This window comes from Pectinophora gossypiella, chromosome 7, assembly GCF_024362695.1.
Source record: "Pectinophora gossypiella chromosome 7, ilPecGoss1.1, whole genome shotgun sequence".
NCBI classification, from domain to species: Eukaryota; Metazoa; Arthropoda; class Insecta; order Lepidoptera; family Gelechiidae; genus Pectinophora; species Pectinophora gossypiella.
This window is the reverse complement of record NC_065410.1, coordinates 16,543,478-16,564,542: the sequence shown is the minus strand read 5'-3', so window position 1 is coordinate 16,564,542 and position 21,065 is coordinate 16,543,478. Positions and strand designations below refer to the sequence as shown.

Sequence of the window (21,065 nt, the reverse complement as noted above, 5' to 3'; positions counted from 1 at the left end):
GCGAACACTGACATTTAACAAGAATACTACCTACATTTGTACTTCTATGTATAAAAACTATTTCCTAAGATATTGGCGCTAATTCCTGTTAACACCATCTAATTTTATTTTAAGATATATCTGTCATTTTCTTATCCGCCGAAAAGAAAAGGGACGGGTAATCGCCAAGCATAAAATTTATGGAACACACGTCAATTTTAAACACAAATCTAAAAATTTTACATCAGTCAATATTAGTCTACTAACATTAGGATTAAGTACTATGTTACTAACATCTATGGACAATAGTCTGAAAATAAAGATTTTGAATTGAATTGAATTGAATAACCCGACACAGTTAAGTATACAGCACGTCAAACGGATTGCATACCAGCGACATACCTTTTTGATTCGCCCGGGTTATTCATTTATTTACTCATCCTTCCTAAATTTATCATCCGTCCCTTTCCTTTTCGACGGATATGAAAATGACGGATATAACTTAAAATAAAATTAGGCGGTGTCTGCAGGAATCGGGGCCATTGTTTATATTATAACAAAAAGCGCATGACGTCATTAAATGATATTTTTAGCATAATGCCCTTTTAAAGACAAATTGTTTCTATACCAAGTAAAAGGACAGTAATTTAGTTATTAAATTGATTCCCTAAGGAGGCATGAGAGTGGATGAGCCTGAGACATGGCCTTGCATCAATATAAGTAATAGAATACAAGTACACTGAATCGATATTCTTGCGGTTGACGTCGAGTTGAGTTGTAACCAGAACACTGCGATGTGAAATATTAAAAATAAAAGTTTAAAAACTAACCAACTACATAAAAATCATGCATAAAACATAAACAGCCTATATACGTCCTACTGCTGGGCACAGGCCTCCCCTCAATCAACCGGAGGGGGTATGGAACATACTCTACCACGCTGGTCTACTGCGGGTTGGTGGAGGTGTTTTAACGGCTAATAGCCGGGACCAACGGCTTAAGTGCCCTCCGAAGCACGTAATCACCTTATTTTTTCAGACAATCAGGTGATTCAAGCCTGTAAATTCCTTACCAAACAAAGGACAGTCTCCAGATCGTGAGCCTCACGCTCTAACCACTAGACCACGGAGGCTTTACGGAAAAACCACGCTCTGAAAAGTGGTCGTATGCCAATCTGTCCTAAGTGTTGTTGCATACGACCACAGTTATCTACGAAACATCACTATTCGAAAGAATTTTACAGAAATACACGAGTACATCCTACTTTTTGGGATACTTAGTTTTTTTATTGTCACTTTTCCGATGCGCGTAGCTCGAAAACGGGTGGGAATTCAGAAAAGCGTATAATAACAATGTAGGAAATTATATGACCTTTCCTTTCATTCAATGGCAGAACAATTTTCTCTAGGACGCATCGTTTTTGAGATATAAGCGAAAAACCCAAAAATAGGACTCCCTCCACCTCCGCCGAAGTCGGGTAAAAATATTGATTCAAAGCCGAAAACGTGTTGGGTCTACTAAACTTGATCAAGCGGAAACACTGTCAGAGTAGACTCCATTCAAGAATGTAGGTTCCTATAAGGCAGTATAACAAAACATTATGTGGGTAGGTTGGTTCTGTTTAGTTATTTAAAATATGTGCCCGGAAAATACAAAGGACGAGTATATATACGTAGACAAAACACACATTAGTACACTATTAACGCTTTGTTTCATATTTAAAAACATAAAACTTAATATTACTTTGTCAACACATGTTAAGGCCATAAATCGCTAGTGAATGTGTATGCAATAAATTGCTTTTATTTTATTATTACTATTACATAATAATGGAACGGCTTCCGTGGTCCAGTAGTTGACCGTTGGGCTCACGATCCGGAGTCCCCAGGTTCGAATCCCGGTGGGGACATATCACAAAAATCACTTTGTGATCCCTAGTTCGGTTAGGACATTACAGGCTGATCACCTGATTGTCCGAAAGTAAGATGATCCGTGCTTGGGAAGGCACGTTAAGCCGTTGGTCCCGGTTACTACTTACTGATGTAAGTATGTAGTTGTTACATGAGCCATGTCAAGGGCCCTTGGCGGCTCAATCATAACCCTGACACCAGGGTCGATAAGGTTGGTATTCCACCTCACAACTCACACGATAAGAAGATGACATGATTTAAATATTTTGAGAATTTATTAATAGCTAATATAATAACTATTAGTGTTATTTAAACAGCTATCATAAATATTAAAACTAATGATTTGGCACGTACATTTGTAGACATTTTTCCTCAATCTGAGGACTACAGATCTATTTAGCAACTTAGTTAAATGAGTTACTTTTTACAAAACGTCAAAACTAAAATTGTCTATTGAATTTGTTTGGAAATACTGAGCTGTTTGTCATCGAACTCAATTCGAAAATAAGCCAAATAGAAAAAATATTTTTTTGTCATATTTACAATTAGGTAATCTTCGTCCCAGCAAAACACCCCATTTCTATGAATTCTCCTAATAACTGGTCATGCGTGAGCGCATTGTCCACGCATGCGCAGATAAAGTAATCATCAATGTTTGCTGTAGACGAGACGATACTGTTATATCATTGGGGTCAAACATTACGAATAGGTAGGTATACTTAGATATTAAAGTCACAATGTCTAGAATAGGCATTACTTACCGACGTTTTAGAAGATAAGCTATTTAAATACCAAAATTATTTGTTTTTTCATCCCTAATAAGTACCCAGTGTTGAGACACGATTTCCTTCCATTTATTATCTAGTTGTGGTCTAGTGGTTAGAGCTTTGGTCTCGCGATTTGGAGGTCCCGGGTTGGATTCCCGTTGGGAACATATTACAAAATTCACTTTGTGCTCCTTAGTAATTCTTCGCTTCAATGTGGTTAATTTCAGAGCAATTTTTTCACTTCCACATAAGACACGAAGTTCGCCTTCTCTTTAATCTGTTCCATGTAAACTCTTCTTGGTCTTCCCCTTCCTCTTTTTCCTTGTAGCTTTCCTTCTATAATGTTTATTAATAAATTCGTCGTGTCTTATTAAGTGCCCAATCATCTCGCCTCTTCTGTCCTCAATAACTCTCAATTTTTGTCTCTTTTCCCTTACTCTTACTAGCACTTCCTCATTTGTAACCCTTTCTGTCCAACTTATTCTTTCCATCCTCCTCCAATGCCACATTTCAAAGGCCTCGAGTCTCTCTCTGTCTTTCTGTGTAAGTGTCCAAGTTTTCTATTATTTATATTATTAAAGTCACATTGTAATCCCTAGTTTGGTTAGGACATTACAGGCTGATCACCTGATCACATGATGTCCAAAAAGTAAGATGATCCGTGCTTCGGAAGGCACGTTAAGCCGTTGGTCCTAGTTTCTACTTACTGATGTAAGTAAGTAGTCGTTACATTAGCCATGTCAGGGGCCTTTGGCGGCTTGATAATAACCCTGACACCAGGGTTGATGAGGTTGGTAATCACCTCACAACCCACACAATAGAAGAAGAAAGAAAAAAACGTAATAAGTGGAGTATGTTTAAATTATGTTCAGTCCAATATGAGGGACTATCTATGTAAGTAATCTGGTAAACCGTAAATGTATAGTAATAAATACCACATTAGGTACTTAAATAAATAAACAAAAAATACTTGGATAATATTGAAATCTAATCAGTGTATGGTTTGATATGATACTTAAGGATACTTGCTTCTGACAAACTGCTGATAAGGTCGTTTTCCTGTTGATCTTATATCTGTGCATAGTTATCTTGAGGGTCAAGGTCAATTATTGAAGTAGTAGAGTTATGATCACTCATAAAACATATTATTGGCACACCCCTGGGCCATAGAATAAGGAATGTTACGTAGAACGGCGACTCTCCGCTCCCCACCAGCGGCTGAGCTAGGTTTACCTCACCCCCTGTCTTACTTTACTCTTCAATTGTATGGGCGTCAGACGTCACACACACAGATGCGCGTGTACGATTATGTCTGTAAAACGAGGTGTTTTGTATGAAGTGTTCGGGGTGTGCCCAAAGGCAAATTTCGTCTATACTTTCTCAGAATGAGAGAGAGAGAGAGAGAGAGAGAGAAATGTTTATTTTGCAATGAATGGAAGTTGGTATGGGACATAAAATACAAATTACAGCATTTATAATTAATTGCATATCGCGAAGTAAGTCAAGTTATGTCCTAACACAGGATCTACGGTGAATAGTCATTCAAGTTTCATGAAATTTTGCAAGAAATTGTTGAAAGATGTCTTCATGTGTAGTGTCTGCATAAAACAAGTTTTTTTTGTATGAAATGATCGGAGTGTGCCTTTACTTAATGTACGTACCTATTGTTGCAGCGTGAGGCTCGTGCGCTGCGGAGCTTGATGCGCGGGCGCGCGCCGCGCTGGCGCGTGGCGGCGGGCGGCGCCGGCGCACTGCTGGCGCTGGCCGCGCTGGCCACCGCGCTGACCTGGCAGACCATCTTCGATGCTGTGCTCGCCTCGGTGAGTAGCTGCCAGACTGATTTTCAGACTGATCCTGTGGCCGGTCATACTTTGGACTCGCACTGATGCAAATTCGTCTCGAGTGAAGACATACCTAGGTTATGAATACACGGGGAAAATTTGTACGTGCACGTGAATAGAATAGAATACAAATGTTTTATTGCGACTATGTGTTCGTACAAATTGTGGTGTTATAAAAATACAGAAGTAAGTATTATAGTATCAACATGGACCCGGTAAGGGCACTGCAACTGGTAGAGAGGACAACATACTTAATTATTAGTCAGCGATACAATTTGTATTTATTATACTTACTATATTTTATCAATATTATTGCACTTATATTTTAAGTATTGTTTTATATGTTTATTATGATTTAATTTATAAAATATTATTAAAATTTATTCATTTTAGTTTATCATTTATATATTCATTGACTGTGTAATAGCTTTTAGTGATAAGTAGTAGCTTTAGTTGTTTTATAAAAGAATTAACGTTGGTTTCATTTTTAATAGTATCAGGAAGGTGGTTATATATTTTGATTGACATAACTAGTGGGCTATTGGTGTGCAGTGCTAGACGGGAGGTGGGTAGCATCAGTCTGTCTTTATATCTTAAGGAGTGACCAGTGGACATATCGCCTCGACGTTTAAAAAAATTAGGATATTTTCTAACAAATTTACAAGTTTCTAATATATAAATGCACGTCAATGTAAGAAGTTCGTGTTTGCGGAAAAATGGTTTACAGGAATCCTTTTGTTTTATATTGACAAGTATTCGGACAAGCTTTTTCTGTATCGTAAATAGTGCAGGTGCTTCTGTACTGTTTCCCCATAATATTACACCGTAGCTTAGCCAGGAGTAAGCGTAAGCATAATAAGTTGTTAAAGCTGTTTCTAGGTTTGTGGTCTTTTTAACTTCAGTCAAAGCATATGAGAATTTAGAAAATTCCAATCTATGTATGTATCTATATTTAAACCGAGAAGGGTGAAATTATTAACTACCTCTAATTGTGTGTTGTTAAATGAAATATTTACGTGTAATGGCTGTTTTTGGTAAGGGTGGAATGTAATTATTTTAGTTTAGTGTACGTGTTGACAGATTATTTTTACAGAAGTGACTGCCTGTCGACCTTCCAATCCGTGAAGAGAAAACCAGCCCAACACAGGTTAGGTCACATACCTCCGACACGCATTTCTCGGGCATGAGGGTTTGAGGTTTCCTTACGATGTTTTTCTTCACCGCTGAGCACGTGATAATCATTTGACAATAATAGTTACCCAATCCCCCCGATTCCCTCTCCGGTTGATTGAGGGGCGGCCTGTGCCCAGCAGTGGAATCAGAATCAAAATCATTTATTCAACGTAATTATCATGGATAAACTTGTTGAAGGTCAATGTAACATTTTTGAATTTACGTCATTTCGCAAGGTGTTATGGCTGAGGAGAAGAAATGACAAGAAACTGCAACAGCAACACATCTTTTAAATCAATGAGGATATACATTACAAGTTATTTAATAACTAGAGGAACACATTCAATACCAGACATTTTTATCATTTAGGTAATCATTAATCTTATAATAAGCCTTTATTTTATTCTCTGACAAATTTAAAATATTATCTGGTATTTTTCTAGTGGGACGTAGTTACTTAACACGTTGACAGTCCAGTGATCCATATACGGGTCATGACGGATTAGCTCCATACGGCCGTGACCCATACATGGGTCCCTAAGACACGACCGGATACACATTAAGGGCGGGTGCTCCATGTAATTTAGCAGATTTGTTTTACAGTATGTTTAATGAATCCTACTTTTCACCTGTTTGAAGCCTGAGTAACTGAAAGTTTAGTAAAAATATTCAAATAATCAAACACTGAAGTAATATTTACATCACATTTTACAAGCCGGACTTGCAAGGAAGTCAAAACATTTTGTATGGTGACTGTCAATGCGTTCCACCACCATTATCAGCCCATTAACGTCCCCACTGCTGGGACACGGGCCTTCCCTATGGATGGATAGGGAAATCGGGCCTTAAACCACCACGCGGGCCCATTGCGGATTGGTGGTTATTAACGACTGCTAATGCAACGGGGACCAACGGCTTAACGTGCCTTCCAAAGCACGGAGGAGTTCGAGATGAAAACTTTTTTTTGCGGTCACCCATCCTATGACCGGCCTTTGCGAAAGTTGCTTAACTTCAACAATCGCAGACCGAGCGCGTTTACCGCTGCGCCACCGAGCTCCTCAATCAGTGCGTTTATCACTTTCAATCCTCGCTGTCTTCATATATATCGGTCACGGGCATTTAGCACTCATTACACGCATTAGGCTCAGACTACGATAAGCCCCTGCCAACCCTTACAAGCGCAGGCTGCATGATGCAACCCTGGTCAGAGAAATGTTCAGACAGACTTGCATCAGATAGGCCTAATTGAATTGTGTGGGCTTCAACCCTGTTGCTAAGATTAAGATTATGATTCAGTAAAGCAGTTATTATTTAATTTAAATTTCACGACATTACAGTATCAGGTGATCAGCCTGTGAAGTCCTAACCAAACTAGGGATCACACAGCGATTTTTGTGATATGTCCCCATCGGGATTCGAACCTGGGCCTCCGGATCGTGAGTCCAACGCTCAACCACTGGACCACAGAGGCTATTCTCACCCGTTATAAAAAGTAAAGTCAACAAGCCTGGGGGGGTCTATATTAAAATCCATAATTGAAAAACCATTGAACTATATTGAAAATCCGTAATCATTTAAATGCATAATCATTAAAATCCATAACTTTAAAATATATATATTTAAAATGTATATCTTTAATATACATAATGTCAATATAAATAATGATTAAAAATATATAATTAACACCCTTAATTTTAGTACCCATAAAAGTTGGAACCCATACTCTTAATATAATGCAAATAATAAAACAGTTTGATGACGAATATGACGATATTATTGTAAATGTTGATTTTACCATTAGGTACCACTCTTTCAATTTATTCATACCTACCTAGTACAACTACAATCTGTAATGCTGTCTTTTTTTTTTTTTTTTGACGTGACTTATTGTAGATTTGCCGCAGATGGCATTAACTACTTGGCCGGACAAATGGGGAGCGCTGAAGGGGTATTAACTACATAATTATTATGTTAATATTATGGATTTGCAGATTTATTGTTTTATAAGCTATGAATTTTAAAGTTATAATTTTTAAAATTATGGATTTTCATTAATATGCGTAATAATGATAATTATATATTTTTAAGTTATTCATTCTAATTGGTATGCAAATTACAGTTATGTCAAGTCTGGGGGCCTACCGGCTAATTCGCCGAACTTCGGCGACTTGAAAACGATTCAGATAAATCGAAGTTCGGCGTTTGGTACCGGGTAATTTCCGATGTTCATCTGTTATGGATTTTCAAAATAGGGTTATTAATTTTATGCAACTTAAGGGACACCCCATTCTCACCCGTTATAAAAAGTAAAGTCAACAAGCCTGGGGGTGCCAACTGGGGGCGAATCTCAGTTCGCGACGCCGGCGTCGTCTGAAAGGATTATATTTGAAAGAATTATCAATCCTTATACCCTAGTGGCCTCAAACAGCCTCCGTGGTCTAGTGGTTAGAGCGTTAGGCTCACGATCTGGAGGTCCGGGTTCGATTCCCGATGGGGACATTGTCGTAATCACTTTGTGAGACTGTCCTTTGTTTGGTAACGACTTTTCAGGCTTGAATCACATGATTGTCCGAAAAAGTAAGATGATTCCGTGCTTCGGAGGGCACGTTAAGCCGTTGGTCCCGGTTACTACTTACTGATGTAAGTTAGTAGTCGTTACATGAGCCATGTCAGGGGCCTTGGGCGGCTGAATGAAACCCTGACACCAGGGTTGATGGGGTTGGTAATTCACCTCGCAACTCACTAATATAGGTTGTTTATGTATACCCTAGTGAGCGTTGGCTCTCCGTGCTACCTCCATTCATAGTAGTATGAATATGTGTTAATCCGTTTTGGCCTTCGATCCGTGACACCTAGGATCCAACCTCGCCCTTGACGCCCCCACTATACGCGGCCACGTGAACGATATCAACCAAATTGCGTTAAATTCAATTAGTCAATGCTCACGTGACACGAAGCCTTACTATAACCGCCATTCACTAAGTTCTGTGAACGTATTATATTAATTAGGTGTCTATTAAACCGTGATACTCTTCTCTTCTATCGTGTGGGTTGTGAGGTGGAGCCGCCAAAGCCCCTAACATGGCTCATGTAACGACTACTTATATATAAATAGTAGCCGGGATCAACGGTTTAACGTGCCTTCCGAACCACGGATCTTCGGACCGTGATACTGTTCCTGGCAGACACCTACTTACTTTACAGTTCTTCCAGAATATCTCTCGGCATATCATCATTATCCGTTTTTCACAGGGTCCGCTTACCTAACCTGAAGATTTGACAAGTCCGGGTTTTACAGAAGCGACTGCATGTCTGACCTTCCAACCCGCGAAGGGAAACCCATCCCAATACAGGTTAGGTCACATACCTCCGAAAATGCATTTCTCGGGAATGTAGGTTTCCTCACCGCTGAGCACGTGATAATCATTTATGATCCAAACATGAATTCGAAAACAAATTCGACAACCATTGGTTTAGGCCTGTGCTGGATTCGAACCTGCGACCTTAAAGTGAGAGGATAGCGTTCTACCAACTGGGCCACCACAACTTCGCACGGCTTAGGATAGTTAATCATATCTATTCAGTTTAATTAGTAACCAAATGTGGCTGCAAGTGGTCCTTACGTATTTTTTACGTAACTTCCATCTTCTTATCGTGTGGGTTGTGAAGTGGAATACCAGTCTCATCAACCCTGGTATCAGGGTTATGATTGAGCCGCCAAACGCCCCTGACATGGCTCATGTAACGGTTACTCACTCACATCAGTAAATAGTAATCGGGACCAACGGCTTAACGTGCCTTCCGAAGCACGGATCATCTAATTTCGGACAATCAGGTGATCAGCCTGTAATGTCCTAACCAAACCAGGGACCACAAAGTGATTTCTGTGATATATCCCGTCGGGATTCGAATCGGAGCTTCCGGATCGTGAGTCCAACGCTCAACCACTGGACCACAGAGGCCACAGAGGTTACTTCCATAAATAGCAACGACATCGTCCTATATTAAATAATCTTTAAACATTCCTAAATATATCAATCCTCAGTCAGCTGACTGCTCGACCTACTTCAAGATGTGTCCCTTAGGATTCAGTGACATCGGAGTTGGATGACAAATTGGTTACTCTTATGTAATACATAGATACATATATAAAGTCAGACTTAGCGTTTTCAATTTTATACTCTTCCCTCTTTCTTTCTTTTTTTCTTTTTTTTTTCGTTTTTCTTAAAGTAGCATGGAGAGTATTTTAAATGCTACACCGACAAGAGCGTGACTCTTAAATTGATGATGATGACTCTTTCCCATTTCGCTCTGTTTGGCGGTCTATGTGGTCGTTTCTGTGTGTAAAAACCCGGACCTGTCAAAACTTTCGTTGTGACGTTTCGTAAAATGTATCTCATTTGACTAGGTTGTCAAGTAACCTATTACGACCTTTGATTACGACACGGTCGGGGTGAAAAGCAGCTGAATGCAGACAATAAAGTAAATACAACAAATAAATCAACTCAGAATCATGGTCTAAATCATCCCCGTCAGTAATTGTTACGGTGTCACTAACACCCACACGTGCTTGTATGGCTACCTGTATGTACTTGTACCGGATGTAAGTGACATCGTAACGAATACTGAGAGGAATGATTCAGGATATTATTCTGAGTTAATATCAAGTGGTTTCAAAAAATCTAAAAAAGATCATGAATTTTGCTACGGAAAATTCCACTTGATATCAACTCAGAATCACGGTCAGAATCATCCCTCAAAGTTTTCGTTACGACGTCGTTAACACCCTGTTTTTATATAAATTAAAGTTAAAATATTTAAAACGAATATGAGTAATGAGGAGCTCGGTGGCGCGAGGAGCTCGGTGGCGCAGCGGTAAACGCGCTCGGTCTGCGATTGTTGACGTAAAGCAACTTTCGCAGAGGCCGGTCATAGGATGGGTGACCACAAAAAAAAAAAAAGTTTTCATCTCGAGCTCCTCCGTGCTTCGGAAGGCACGGTAAGCCGTTGGTCCCGGCTGCATTAGCAGTCGTTAATAACCACCAATCCGCACTGGGCCCGCGTGGTGGTTTAAGGCCCGATCTCCCTATCCGTCTATAGGGAAGGCCCGTGCCCCAGCAGTGGGGACGTTAATGGGCTGATGATGATGATAAGTAATGATGTTATTTGGATTGTCCGGCAAATAAGTGCCTAACAGGTGACTGTTACACAACAGTTGGTGATATTTGTTATTGAGCCTCGTGAACTTGACATTCATTTCCACGGATATAGTGGAATTAGTTATATAACGGCCTCCGTGGTCCAGTGGTTGAGCGTTGGGCTCACGATCCGCAGGTCTTGGGTTCGAATCCCGGTGGGGACATATCACAAAAATCACTTTGTGATCCCTAGTTTGGTTAGGACATTACTGGCTGATCACGTGATTGTCCAAAAAGTAAGACGATCCGTGCTTCGGAAGACACGTTAAGCCGTTGGTCCGGTTACTACTTACTGATGTAAGTAAGTAGTCGGTCCATGAGCCATGTCAGGGGCCTTTGGCGGCTCAATAGTAACCCTGACACCAGGGTTGATGATGTTGGTAATTCACCTCACAACCCACACGATAGAATAAGTTATATAACATACTTAAACGTACCTATTTCGTAACGGCTCTCCTCTCGAGAACGTGGTTCTTAGAAATGTTATTATGGATCATGTTTGTCAGAATTCCTTGTTATGTATTTGATAAGTAACTTAATATAACATCACGCGTGTATCCCCGAAGGGGGAGGCAGAGGTGTAATATATACACCCACTTCTCGCCAGCTAAGTTTAAGTCCCATGTATATGCGAGCCTATTGTCATTAATCCTGGAAACCACATTGTATCAATTGTCTATGAATTGGATTCCGAGCCAATTTTAGTGCTCCATGCTGCGAATCACATATACACACATAGGTACCATCTTCAACACACATAAACCCAAGATCCTTGAGAAAGTCCTTCATCAAAGATTGGACACCTATTTGCAATCTATCGATTTTATCTCAGATCGCCAGTTTGGGTTTAGACCAAAGAGCAATACCCTAGCTGCAACCATCGACTTAGTAACAAGTATAAGACTTAACGTTGATAGTAAGAACATAGTTCTTGGTGTTTTTATTGACTTAAAAAAGGCATTTGATACCGTCAGTCATGATTTACTAATGCAAAAGCTCGAAGGAATTGGTTTGGAGGGTGCTGCGCTGAAAATGTTCGATTCTTACCTTAAGGATAGACAACAAATTGTAAAAATTAACGGTCAACAAAGTCTAGCTTTACCAATTACATTCGGAGTACCGCAGGGATCTATTCTGGGCCCACTGTTGTTTTCAATATACGTCAATGACATTAACGACATAGGCATGCATGGCCACATAACCCTTTATGCAGATGACACATGCCTATTTTACTTTGGACCATCTATTCATGACATAGTTGCACGAGCTCAAAAAGATCTTGATACATTATCTAGCTGGATGAAACGTAATTTACTAACCATCAATATAGCAAAAACATCATTTATAATATTTGCAGGAAAAAATAAAAGAATTCCCACGTTCACACCATTGACAATTGAAAGTGTTCCTATCCAAGAAAAAAATCAGGAAAAATATCTGGGCCTTTACATTGATAGTCGCTTAACATTTAATTCACATATAGATCACATCAAAAAAAGACTGGCTTCCTTGATGGGAATGTTACGTAATATGGTTTGCTGTATACCGCGCAAGATACGTTACACTATTTACAACTCATTAATAAAATCACATCTTATTTATCTAATTGAAATATGGGGCGGTACATGTAAAACGAAAATAGCTAAACTGCAAGTCGCTCAAAATAAACTTATCAAACTGTTATTTCATTATCCGTACCTCACTTCAACGGCTAAGATATATAAAGAGACAGCCCTAATGACTTTAAAACAACTATACGTTTACCATACTTGCATTCTCGTACGGAAGGTGATAAACAAAAGCATACACACATCGATAACATTCATACAGTCAAAACAAATACACAAGCGCTTGACACGACGAGCCAGTTTTATTGTTCTACCCAAGACTCGGACCAACTATGGCAAAAAAATGTTTACTTTTGACGGAGCAAAGCTGTATAATAACCTACCTAAACACATAAAAAAGGCAGACTCATTCACCACATTTAAAACCAAACTTGCCCAATATATATCTACAAACAAATATTAATCTTCACTTCAAAACTATTGGTGTTTAAAATACCTAGGTGGATTCGGTGAATGTGTCGTTGTTTTCTTAATATTCTACTGTATCTGTGAGGTGTCATAATATTTGACTCACCTACATTTTATTGTTATAACTTTTTTCTCATATAAGTGACATTGTATGTCTTGTGTTGAGAAATAAATATTCTTTAAACCTAAAGTATAATGGTTTTAAGTTTACGCGGTTATTATCATAATTAAAACACATAATAACGGGTTCTTACCACGTTTATAGCAGGGATATGAGACTCCCGATATTTCGACACTGTTGCAAGTGCCATGATCACGGGATGACTCCAGGTCATCCTCCGGGTCATCATCATGACACTTGCAACAGTGTCGAAATATCGGGAGTCTCATATTCCTATTTTAAACGCGGTAAGAACCCGTTATTACGTGTTTTAATAGAGTATAAGTCTAGAAAGAAAACTATGATCTCCAGTTTCACTCCCAGCTCGCCTAGCGGCGGGGCCCATGCGTCCCGATCATTATTTAAGAGTTAAAGGATTTTGTGACGTAATTCATGAACATTTTATTATAATGTTATTGGGGTTTGGGAGTGTTGGGACGGTATAATCGTTTTCGTTTGACACCCTCGCATAATTGGAATCAAACATCACTTAGAAAACATACATAAACAGCCTATACAAGTCCCACTGCTCGGCACAGGACCTCTCAATCAACCGGAGGGGGTATGGAGCATACTCCACCACGCAAAACTATAACTTCACTACATAGTATAAAACAAAGTCGCTTTTTCTATCCCTATATCCCTATGTACGCTTAAATCTTTAAAACTACGCAACGGATTTTGATGCGGTTTTTTTATTAGATAGAGTGATTCAAGAGGAAGGTTTATATATATAATAACATCCATTAAATAGTGGAAAAATACTGTTATTTTTGAGGTTTTTAATGTTATTTCGTAAATAATTTCATTTTTACCTCAGCATTGCACCCGAGCGAAGCCGGGGCGGGTCGCTATATTATATAACTTAAAATAAATTTAGAAGGGATCTGCAGGAATCGTGGCCATTATAGTGACATAGTAACAGGTTACCGTCCTACAATAAGCTGATCTCGTAAACAGAACAATCATTCTGTAACTATAATGTATATTAATTGATATATAAACAAACGTAAGTTTCCGATAGCAACTTTGTTGTTTGTTTTTTTAAACCTCAATTCAATTTTATTTACGTAGATTATATTAATTAAGCAGGTGTGATTCGTAAAAATGCCAATAGGTATAAATGCTAATACATTTTATTTGTTAAACCAGTACAGGCTCGTCGATTGATTAAAGTTAGGTATATCTACCTTATTTAAAATCTTGTTATATAGTTATTGGTCTCCGCTTCTAAATGTTGTTTAATATAACTTGTTTTATTTCCCTCCAGTTCGGCTGATATATATCTATTGACCCCATTGAATCTATAAGCTGTTGATCATCGCCCCACGGCTCAGTTGACCTGTGGTCAAATAGACGGCGTAACACGATCCTAGCAATAAGATATCCCAATTAATATCCACTTGTCAATATTGGAATGGTTGACTCCAATTCTTTGAACCTATTTGATCAGTTCAGGGGGGCAGAATGGCCACATCGGAGCAATTCATCTAAGAAAGCAATATTGCAATTTGACATGTGTTTGCATTGTGCACTTACTTTTATATGTTAAACGTTGTACCGGGTGAGAGCCTTCAGCGCTCCGGCCAAGTAATTAATGCCATCTGCGGCAAATCTACAATACGTCACGTCATAAAAATAAATTAAATAGCAAATTAAAAAAAAAGTTATTGTAGTGCCCTTACAGGGTTCCTGTTTGTGCTTTACATTTAAGACCTCTGTAAAAACATCAGGAATGCAATAAATATCTTATCTTATCTTTAACCCCCCAGCACACCCCGGACACTTCATACAAATAACCTAGTTTTACACAGACACTACACATTGACATTATCGTACACGCGCATCTATGTGTGTGACTATGTTCTAGGGGGGGGAGGTAAACCTAGCTCAGACGCTGCGCTGGTGGGGAGCGGGGAGTTACCGTTCTATACGTAGTATTATTCCCTTATTCTATGCCCCCAGATCCTCAAACCAATAGTGACATCACAGAGTCAGTTAGACAATTAGTACTTTCATAATCATCAATGTTTCCAGACAAGACAGTTGATCGTTGATGTCATCGATTAAGGTCATTAATCGAACGGCACATCAATAAGCAATCACCTTCGCAGCCAATGTTCGCTAATCCTTCTAACGTTTCGGATATTTGGCATTTGACTCTTCTTATTATCGTGTGGGTTGTGAGGTGGAATACCAGCCTCATCAACCGTGGTGCTAGGGTTATGATTGAGCCGCCAAAGGCCCCTGACGTGGCTCATGTAACGATTACTCACTCACATCAGTAAATATTAATCTGTATACAACCTGAAATACTGGATGCAGTATCCACCTAAAAGGTGGCTATTTAAGAACAAGTTTCTATTTTCAAACAATATTTATGACGATTATACCTGAGAGAGGGCAACTGTCAGTACTATTCAGAGGCGGAGGACAGGACAGGCCACTCGCGTCAGACAAAGTACTGCAGGCGGGAGGCAAGAGGGAAACCACTGCCTTATTTTTCAAATCCCGGTGGGGACATATCACGAAAATCACTTTGTGATCCCTAGTTTGGTTATAGGACATTACAGGCTAATCACCTGATTGTCCGAAAGAAAGATGACACGTTAAGCCGTTAGTCCCAGTTACTACTTACTGATGTACGTTAGTAGTCGTTACATGAGTCACGTCAGGGGCCTTCAGTGGCTCAATAGTAACCCTGACACCAGGGTTGATGGGGTTGGTAATCCACCTCACAACCCACACGATAAAGATTTGTCTAACATCAGCTGTTATGCTGTCCACAGCAACTGACGATGACCCCAACGTCTCGCTCGTATCACCAGTGGAAGCAGCCACCAGACTCCATCCCTCTCTACTTCGAAGTCTACCTCTTCAACTGGACCAACGCTGACAAGTTTCCTGAGGAGGTGCCCAACATGGTGCAGCTGGGTAAGCCTGGGTTTTAACATACATTACTAAAAGACTACTTTCTAATTCGGGTAATCAGAGATACATCCATCGCAAGATGAAGTAAGTTTCCTGTATGTGAAGTCTTTAGTAACATGGATTGAGTCTATCGCCTATATATAGTTCGATCATACAGACATAAACTCACGCCTAATAATATTGTTGTAGCGGACCCAACTAGTTGGCCACCTAGTTCCGCTCACATGCAACAGATGGCGCCACATTCAGTAATGCAGTCTTCATGCAGTCGTGAAACGCGATATCGAAGTTTACACAGCAAGACGCATATATACAACTTCCAACACGACACTGTCGGATCGTCGATCCCTAGTCACACTACCAACTTGTGGCTAGCGGGGTACTATGCTCAGTCCGGTACCCCGAAAACATCCTTTGGCGGCAGCACACCCTCGCCGCCAAACTGCTTTACAGGCACTGTTAAGGCAAATGGCTGCTTATGTTAGAGCACCGACCGTAGCCATATTGGCGTGGGTACTCCACTCTATTAACTTTCTGTCTCTATTCCAGGTCCATATCGCTTCCGTGAAGTCCGGCAGCACGTGAACGTGACGTGGCACAACCACAACGGCTCGCTGGCGTACCGTACACTACGCCGGTTCTTCTTTGACGCCGCCACCAGCAACGGCACTTTGAAGGACAACATCACCACGCTCAATGTAATTGCTGCTGTAAGTATTTCAAATGATCCAAGATCTTCGTCCACTGCTTTTCTTAATCTGTAACGATCTTCGAATAGTAGTGAGCAACATCACGGGCCGATATTCATTTTATAAACATCTATTCAATTTAGGGTTAACAGACTGTTCACTCTGCAGAGGCTATCTGGATGCAGAAGAAACAGGAGTGATAGCACTACGGATACAAATCTTCAAAGGATTAGGATCGCTCCACGAAGCCTGTGAAAACCCTAGGAGAGTTCTGAGCTTCTGGAAGGAGTTAGATTGGCCTATGAATCAACAACAGCTGTCTTAGAGTCTAAATGCGGAAATCTGAGCCCACTAACATAACATAATTACTTTCTTCTGCTTATCGTGTGAGTTGTAAGGCGAACCAAACTTACCTTTGACCAGAGTTATTTTTGAGCCGCGAAATGCCTCTGATGGCTAATTACATAAAATGCAAGCCTCTATTAATAGACATAGCAAGCGAATGCAGTCTAAGAGTACAGAGAGAGTCTACGTAAATGTACATCGTCAGGTCCTTGACAATTTATATGCTAAAGCAACAAAAATATTACAAGGGGACAACGGCAAATTAAAAAAAAGTTAGTATATAAACTTCAATCGATGTTATCAAACAAATCTTTCAAAAACCCTCCGTTACATAACCTAACCACGGATTAGGACCCTACAACTTTTAACGACAGCTCAGCGAATAAAAGTTGTGGGATTAAAAAATGTTCACAAAAATCTGTTGTTGCTGCGATGTTGTTATCGTGACCGCTATTACGTAATGATGATGGACTCCCCTTAAACAGTCATATTCGTAAGACGTCAAAAGACAAACGTACAAGTAACCACTTGAACAATGATCGCGAGTCTTTGATCACTTTAAAATATTCCTTGTAAATGTGTGAACAACTAGGGATTGATAACAGACTATTAGATACCGATCCCTGGACTTGGTCACTTTTTGTTTTTAAAACGGTTTGGATTAAAATGTATAATATGGGATTATGCTTATAATTCTGAACATACATAAGCTCACGACTATATCCCAATTGGGGTAGGCAGAGGTACAACGCAAGAGGAACTAAGTACCCACACCTCACCGAGCTTTCTCTAGAACAACGTGATAAGTTGTGAATCGTATCGCCGTCTATAATTGCACACCGTAGAAAAAAATACATTTCATTTTCCAAATTCCTTTCCAGTCAGCCGTCTACAGATCCAGGGACTGGGGCTTCCTCCGCCAGAAAGGCCTGTCCATGGGCCTGGCGATGTTTGGCCAGGGCATCTCCGTATCCAAGCTGGCTGGGGAGATCCTGTTCGAGGGTTACGAGGACCCGCTACTGGACCTGGCTAAAAGTCTGCCACCCAGTGCCACTGGAGGCGCACCGCCTGTAGACCGGTTCGGGTGGTTTTATGGGGTAAGAGTTGTTTTTTGAGAGGGTTGTATATTATTCTATATTTTGCTTGTAAGTCGATTTAAACAAATCTTACACGACCCATCGATTTTATGAATAAATTTTAAAAAATATTTACACCATAAACAAAACAGTTACTTATAGTACAGAAATAGACTAATAACAAACAAAACAAAAATAAAACGGAGTTAAGGGTTATATTAGTTCTTTAATCAAGTTTTTGGACTTAAAGTGCAAGTACGGCACTGTTCCCCAAACGATTGAACATCTTACATCGTGTCCTGCGTGCCCGAACAGCTGCACGCAGGAGGATCGCTGCAGATAGCGCCATACGTGTTGCCAGATTTTGGGCCGATACTATTTAGTTTGTCATCGACACGATAGGAAGAAGATATAAAGTTTCGGCTAGTGTAAGTTCCAATAACACAAGACCAGACATAACACTCGACGTATCCGTAGGGAAGAAGTTGTTAGAAAATACTTCTTCTTCCCTACAGATTCTTCTTCCCTTCCCTCCCCCCCCCAAATCTGTGGTATATCACTCTCAAAATAACTATATTTAATTAAGAATTGTTGTAATTCCAGCGTAACAACTCCCTAGACACTGACGGGTACGTGGAGATATCGACGGGAGTTGACGGGGCGCTGCCGGGGCAGATCCTGCGGTGGAATCACGAAGACCACATCCCCTACTACAGCGGACACTGTGCTCAGGTACATTAGAACATGAAACTTCGCCTGGGTATTCTTCTTCTTCTATCGTGTGGGTTGTGAGGTGGATAAGCAACCCCATCAACCCTGGTGTCAGGGTTACTATTGAGCCGCCAAAGGCCCCTGACATGGCTCATGTAACGACTACTGACTTACGAGGGGAGGTCAAAAAGTTCGCGGAATGAGGGGGAAGGGGGTCGAAATTAAACACGAAACTATTTTTCCTTTTCAATATATTCTCCCTTAACCTTAACACATTTTCCGGATCTATCAAATAATTTGTTTATTCCATCATAAAAAAAAGATTTCTCTTTGCTGTCAAAATAGGCCGAAATTGCAGACTTGACTTCTTCATCATCGCCAAATTTTCGTCCACGCAGTTCCTTTTTCATTTTTGGGAACAAATAATAATCGCTGGGGGCCAAGTCTGGACTGTAAGGCGGGTGGTTTAATTTTTCGAACCCGCATCGGTGAATGGCAGCCGTCGCAACATGGCACGTGTGGACGGGTGCGTTGTCGTGCAAAAGGAGCACACCTCTTGACAGCTTTCCTCTTCTTTTTTCCTTGATAGCCTCTTTCAATCTATCCAGTAAAGAAGCGTAGTAATGTCCCGTTATAGTCACACCACGATCTTTATAATCAATCAGCAAAATACCTTCTGTATCCCAAAAAATAGTGGCCATGATCTTTCCGGCCGATTGTGACACCTTAAACTTCTTTGGAGGAGGTGTGCCTTTTTTATGCCACTGCATCGACTCTTGCTTCGACTCAGGTTCATAGTGGTGAACCCAGGTTTCATCTCCAGTAACAATCCGGGCCATAACTTCTTCCTTATTCTCTCCACAGAGCTCTAAAAACTGGCGAGAACACTCGACACGCTCGCTTTTTTGAAGTGGCGTGAGCATTCTTGGAACCCATCTTGCGCTGACCTTAGTCATCCCAAGATGTTGATGTAGGATATTTAAAATACTTGTTTCGGATACACCGACCATTGCTGCAAGCTGCTTCTTCTTCAAGCGGGTATCTTCTAATACAAGTTTCTCTACTTTTTCGATGATTTCCGGTGTGGTGGCCTCAATGGGCCGTCCGGAGCGGGGGTCATCTTCAATCGACTCTCTTCCTTGCTTGAAAAGACTATGCCACTTGTAAACCATGGTTTTACCAGGGGCAGAGTCCGCGTAAACTGCTAACAGCTCTTGAAAAATCGTCTGAGCGGATTTTCCTTGCTTGGTGAGGAACTTAATGACGGCGCGGTGTTCAATTTTCTCCATATTCGCTGAGTTCTTCCCGATTCACTTGTTTGCTGGTCGATAGTTCAAACGTTAATGACCCGATTTGCTTCAAACTTGGTACATATACTGTTAATGAGGTATGCAACTAGCGGCTACCTGTACGAGCAAACCAACCCCCTCCAACCTCTCCATTCCGCGAACTTTTTGACCTCCCCTCGTACATCTGTAAGTAGTAACCGGGACCAACAGCTTAACGTGCCTTTCGAAGCACGGATCATCTTACTTTCGGACAATCAGGTGATTAGCCTGTAATGTCCTAACCAAACTAAGGATCACAAAGTGATTTTTGTGATATGTCCCCACCGGGATTTGTACCCGGGACCTCCGGTTCGTGAGGCTCAAACCACTGGACCACGGGTGCCTGGGTATTCAAACACTACGATAATTAATTGCTCCACTTACAACAAATTGCTTCCCTGATGCACAGAATGAGATGTAAGTAGTCAGAATAACATCCTAAGGGAATTATCAGACAACCCAAATTGTTTTCGGCACTGGAATGCGATTAACGTGGCCTTTTAAATTTCCTTGTGTTTATGCTTCTACGTGTTTGTGTCATGTAATTGTGTCTGTGTGTGACTTAACTTTTAGGGCATCGCCGCATAAATGATTTTCATTTACAACTCTTCTGTCTTTCTTCAGCTGGCAGGCAGTGCAGGCGAGTTCCTTCCCCGCAACCTAACAGAGGATTCGCAACTGATGATGTTCGTGCCAGACCTGTGTCGCACAGTGCACATGGACTACGTGCACAGTGGGGAGATCGCGGGGCTGGAGTACCATAAATATGCTCTCTCACAACGCAGCTTTGACAACTGTAAGTAATTCTCTCGTATCTAACCTCGCCAATCTTGGTCAAAGTAGAGGTTGGATCAATAATATCCGCCAAAGACTTCAAACAATGATTCGTCGAGTCTTCTGATTTGGTCGAGGTTTGACCAG

The 21,065-nt window shown here is 40.5% G+C and overlaps 1 protein-coding gene across 1 annotated transcript in view; it reads left to right on the top strand.

Moving 5' to 3' along the window:
- Window positions 1-21,065, top strand: part of LOC126368425 (protein peste-like) — a 59,470-nt gene that overhangs the window by 31,743 nt on the left and 6,662 nt on the right. Inside the window, exons 2-7 of the mRNA XM_050012421.1 lie at window positions 4,330-4,476; window positions 15,854-15,998; window positions 16,545-16,705; window positions 17,911-18,126; window positions 18,709-18,837; window positions 20,769-20,940. Of these exons, the coding sequence (XP_049868378.1) occupies window positions 4,357-4,476; window positions 15,854-15,998; window positions 16,545-16,705; window positions 17,911-18,126; window positions 18,709-18,837; window positions 20,769-20,940 (943 nt within the window). The 5' untranslated portion in view covers window positions 4,330-4,356. The remainder of the gene's footprint in view (window positions 1-4,329; window positions 4,477-15,853; window positions 15,999-16,544; window positions 16,706-17,910; window positions 18,127-18,708; window positions 18,838-20,768; window positions 20,941-21,065) is intronic.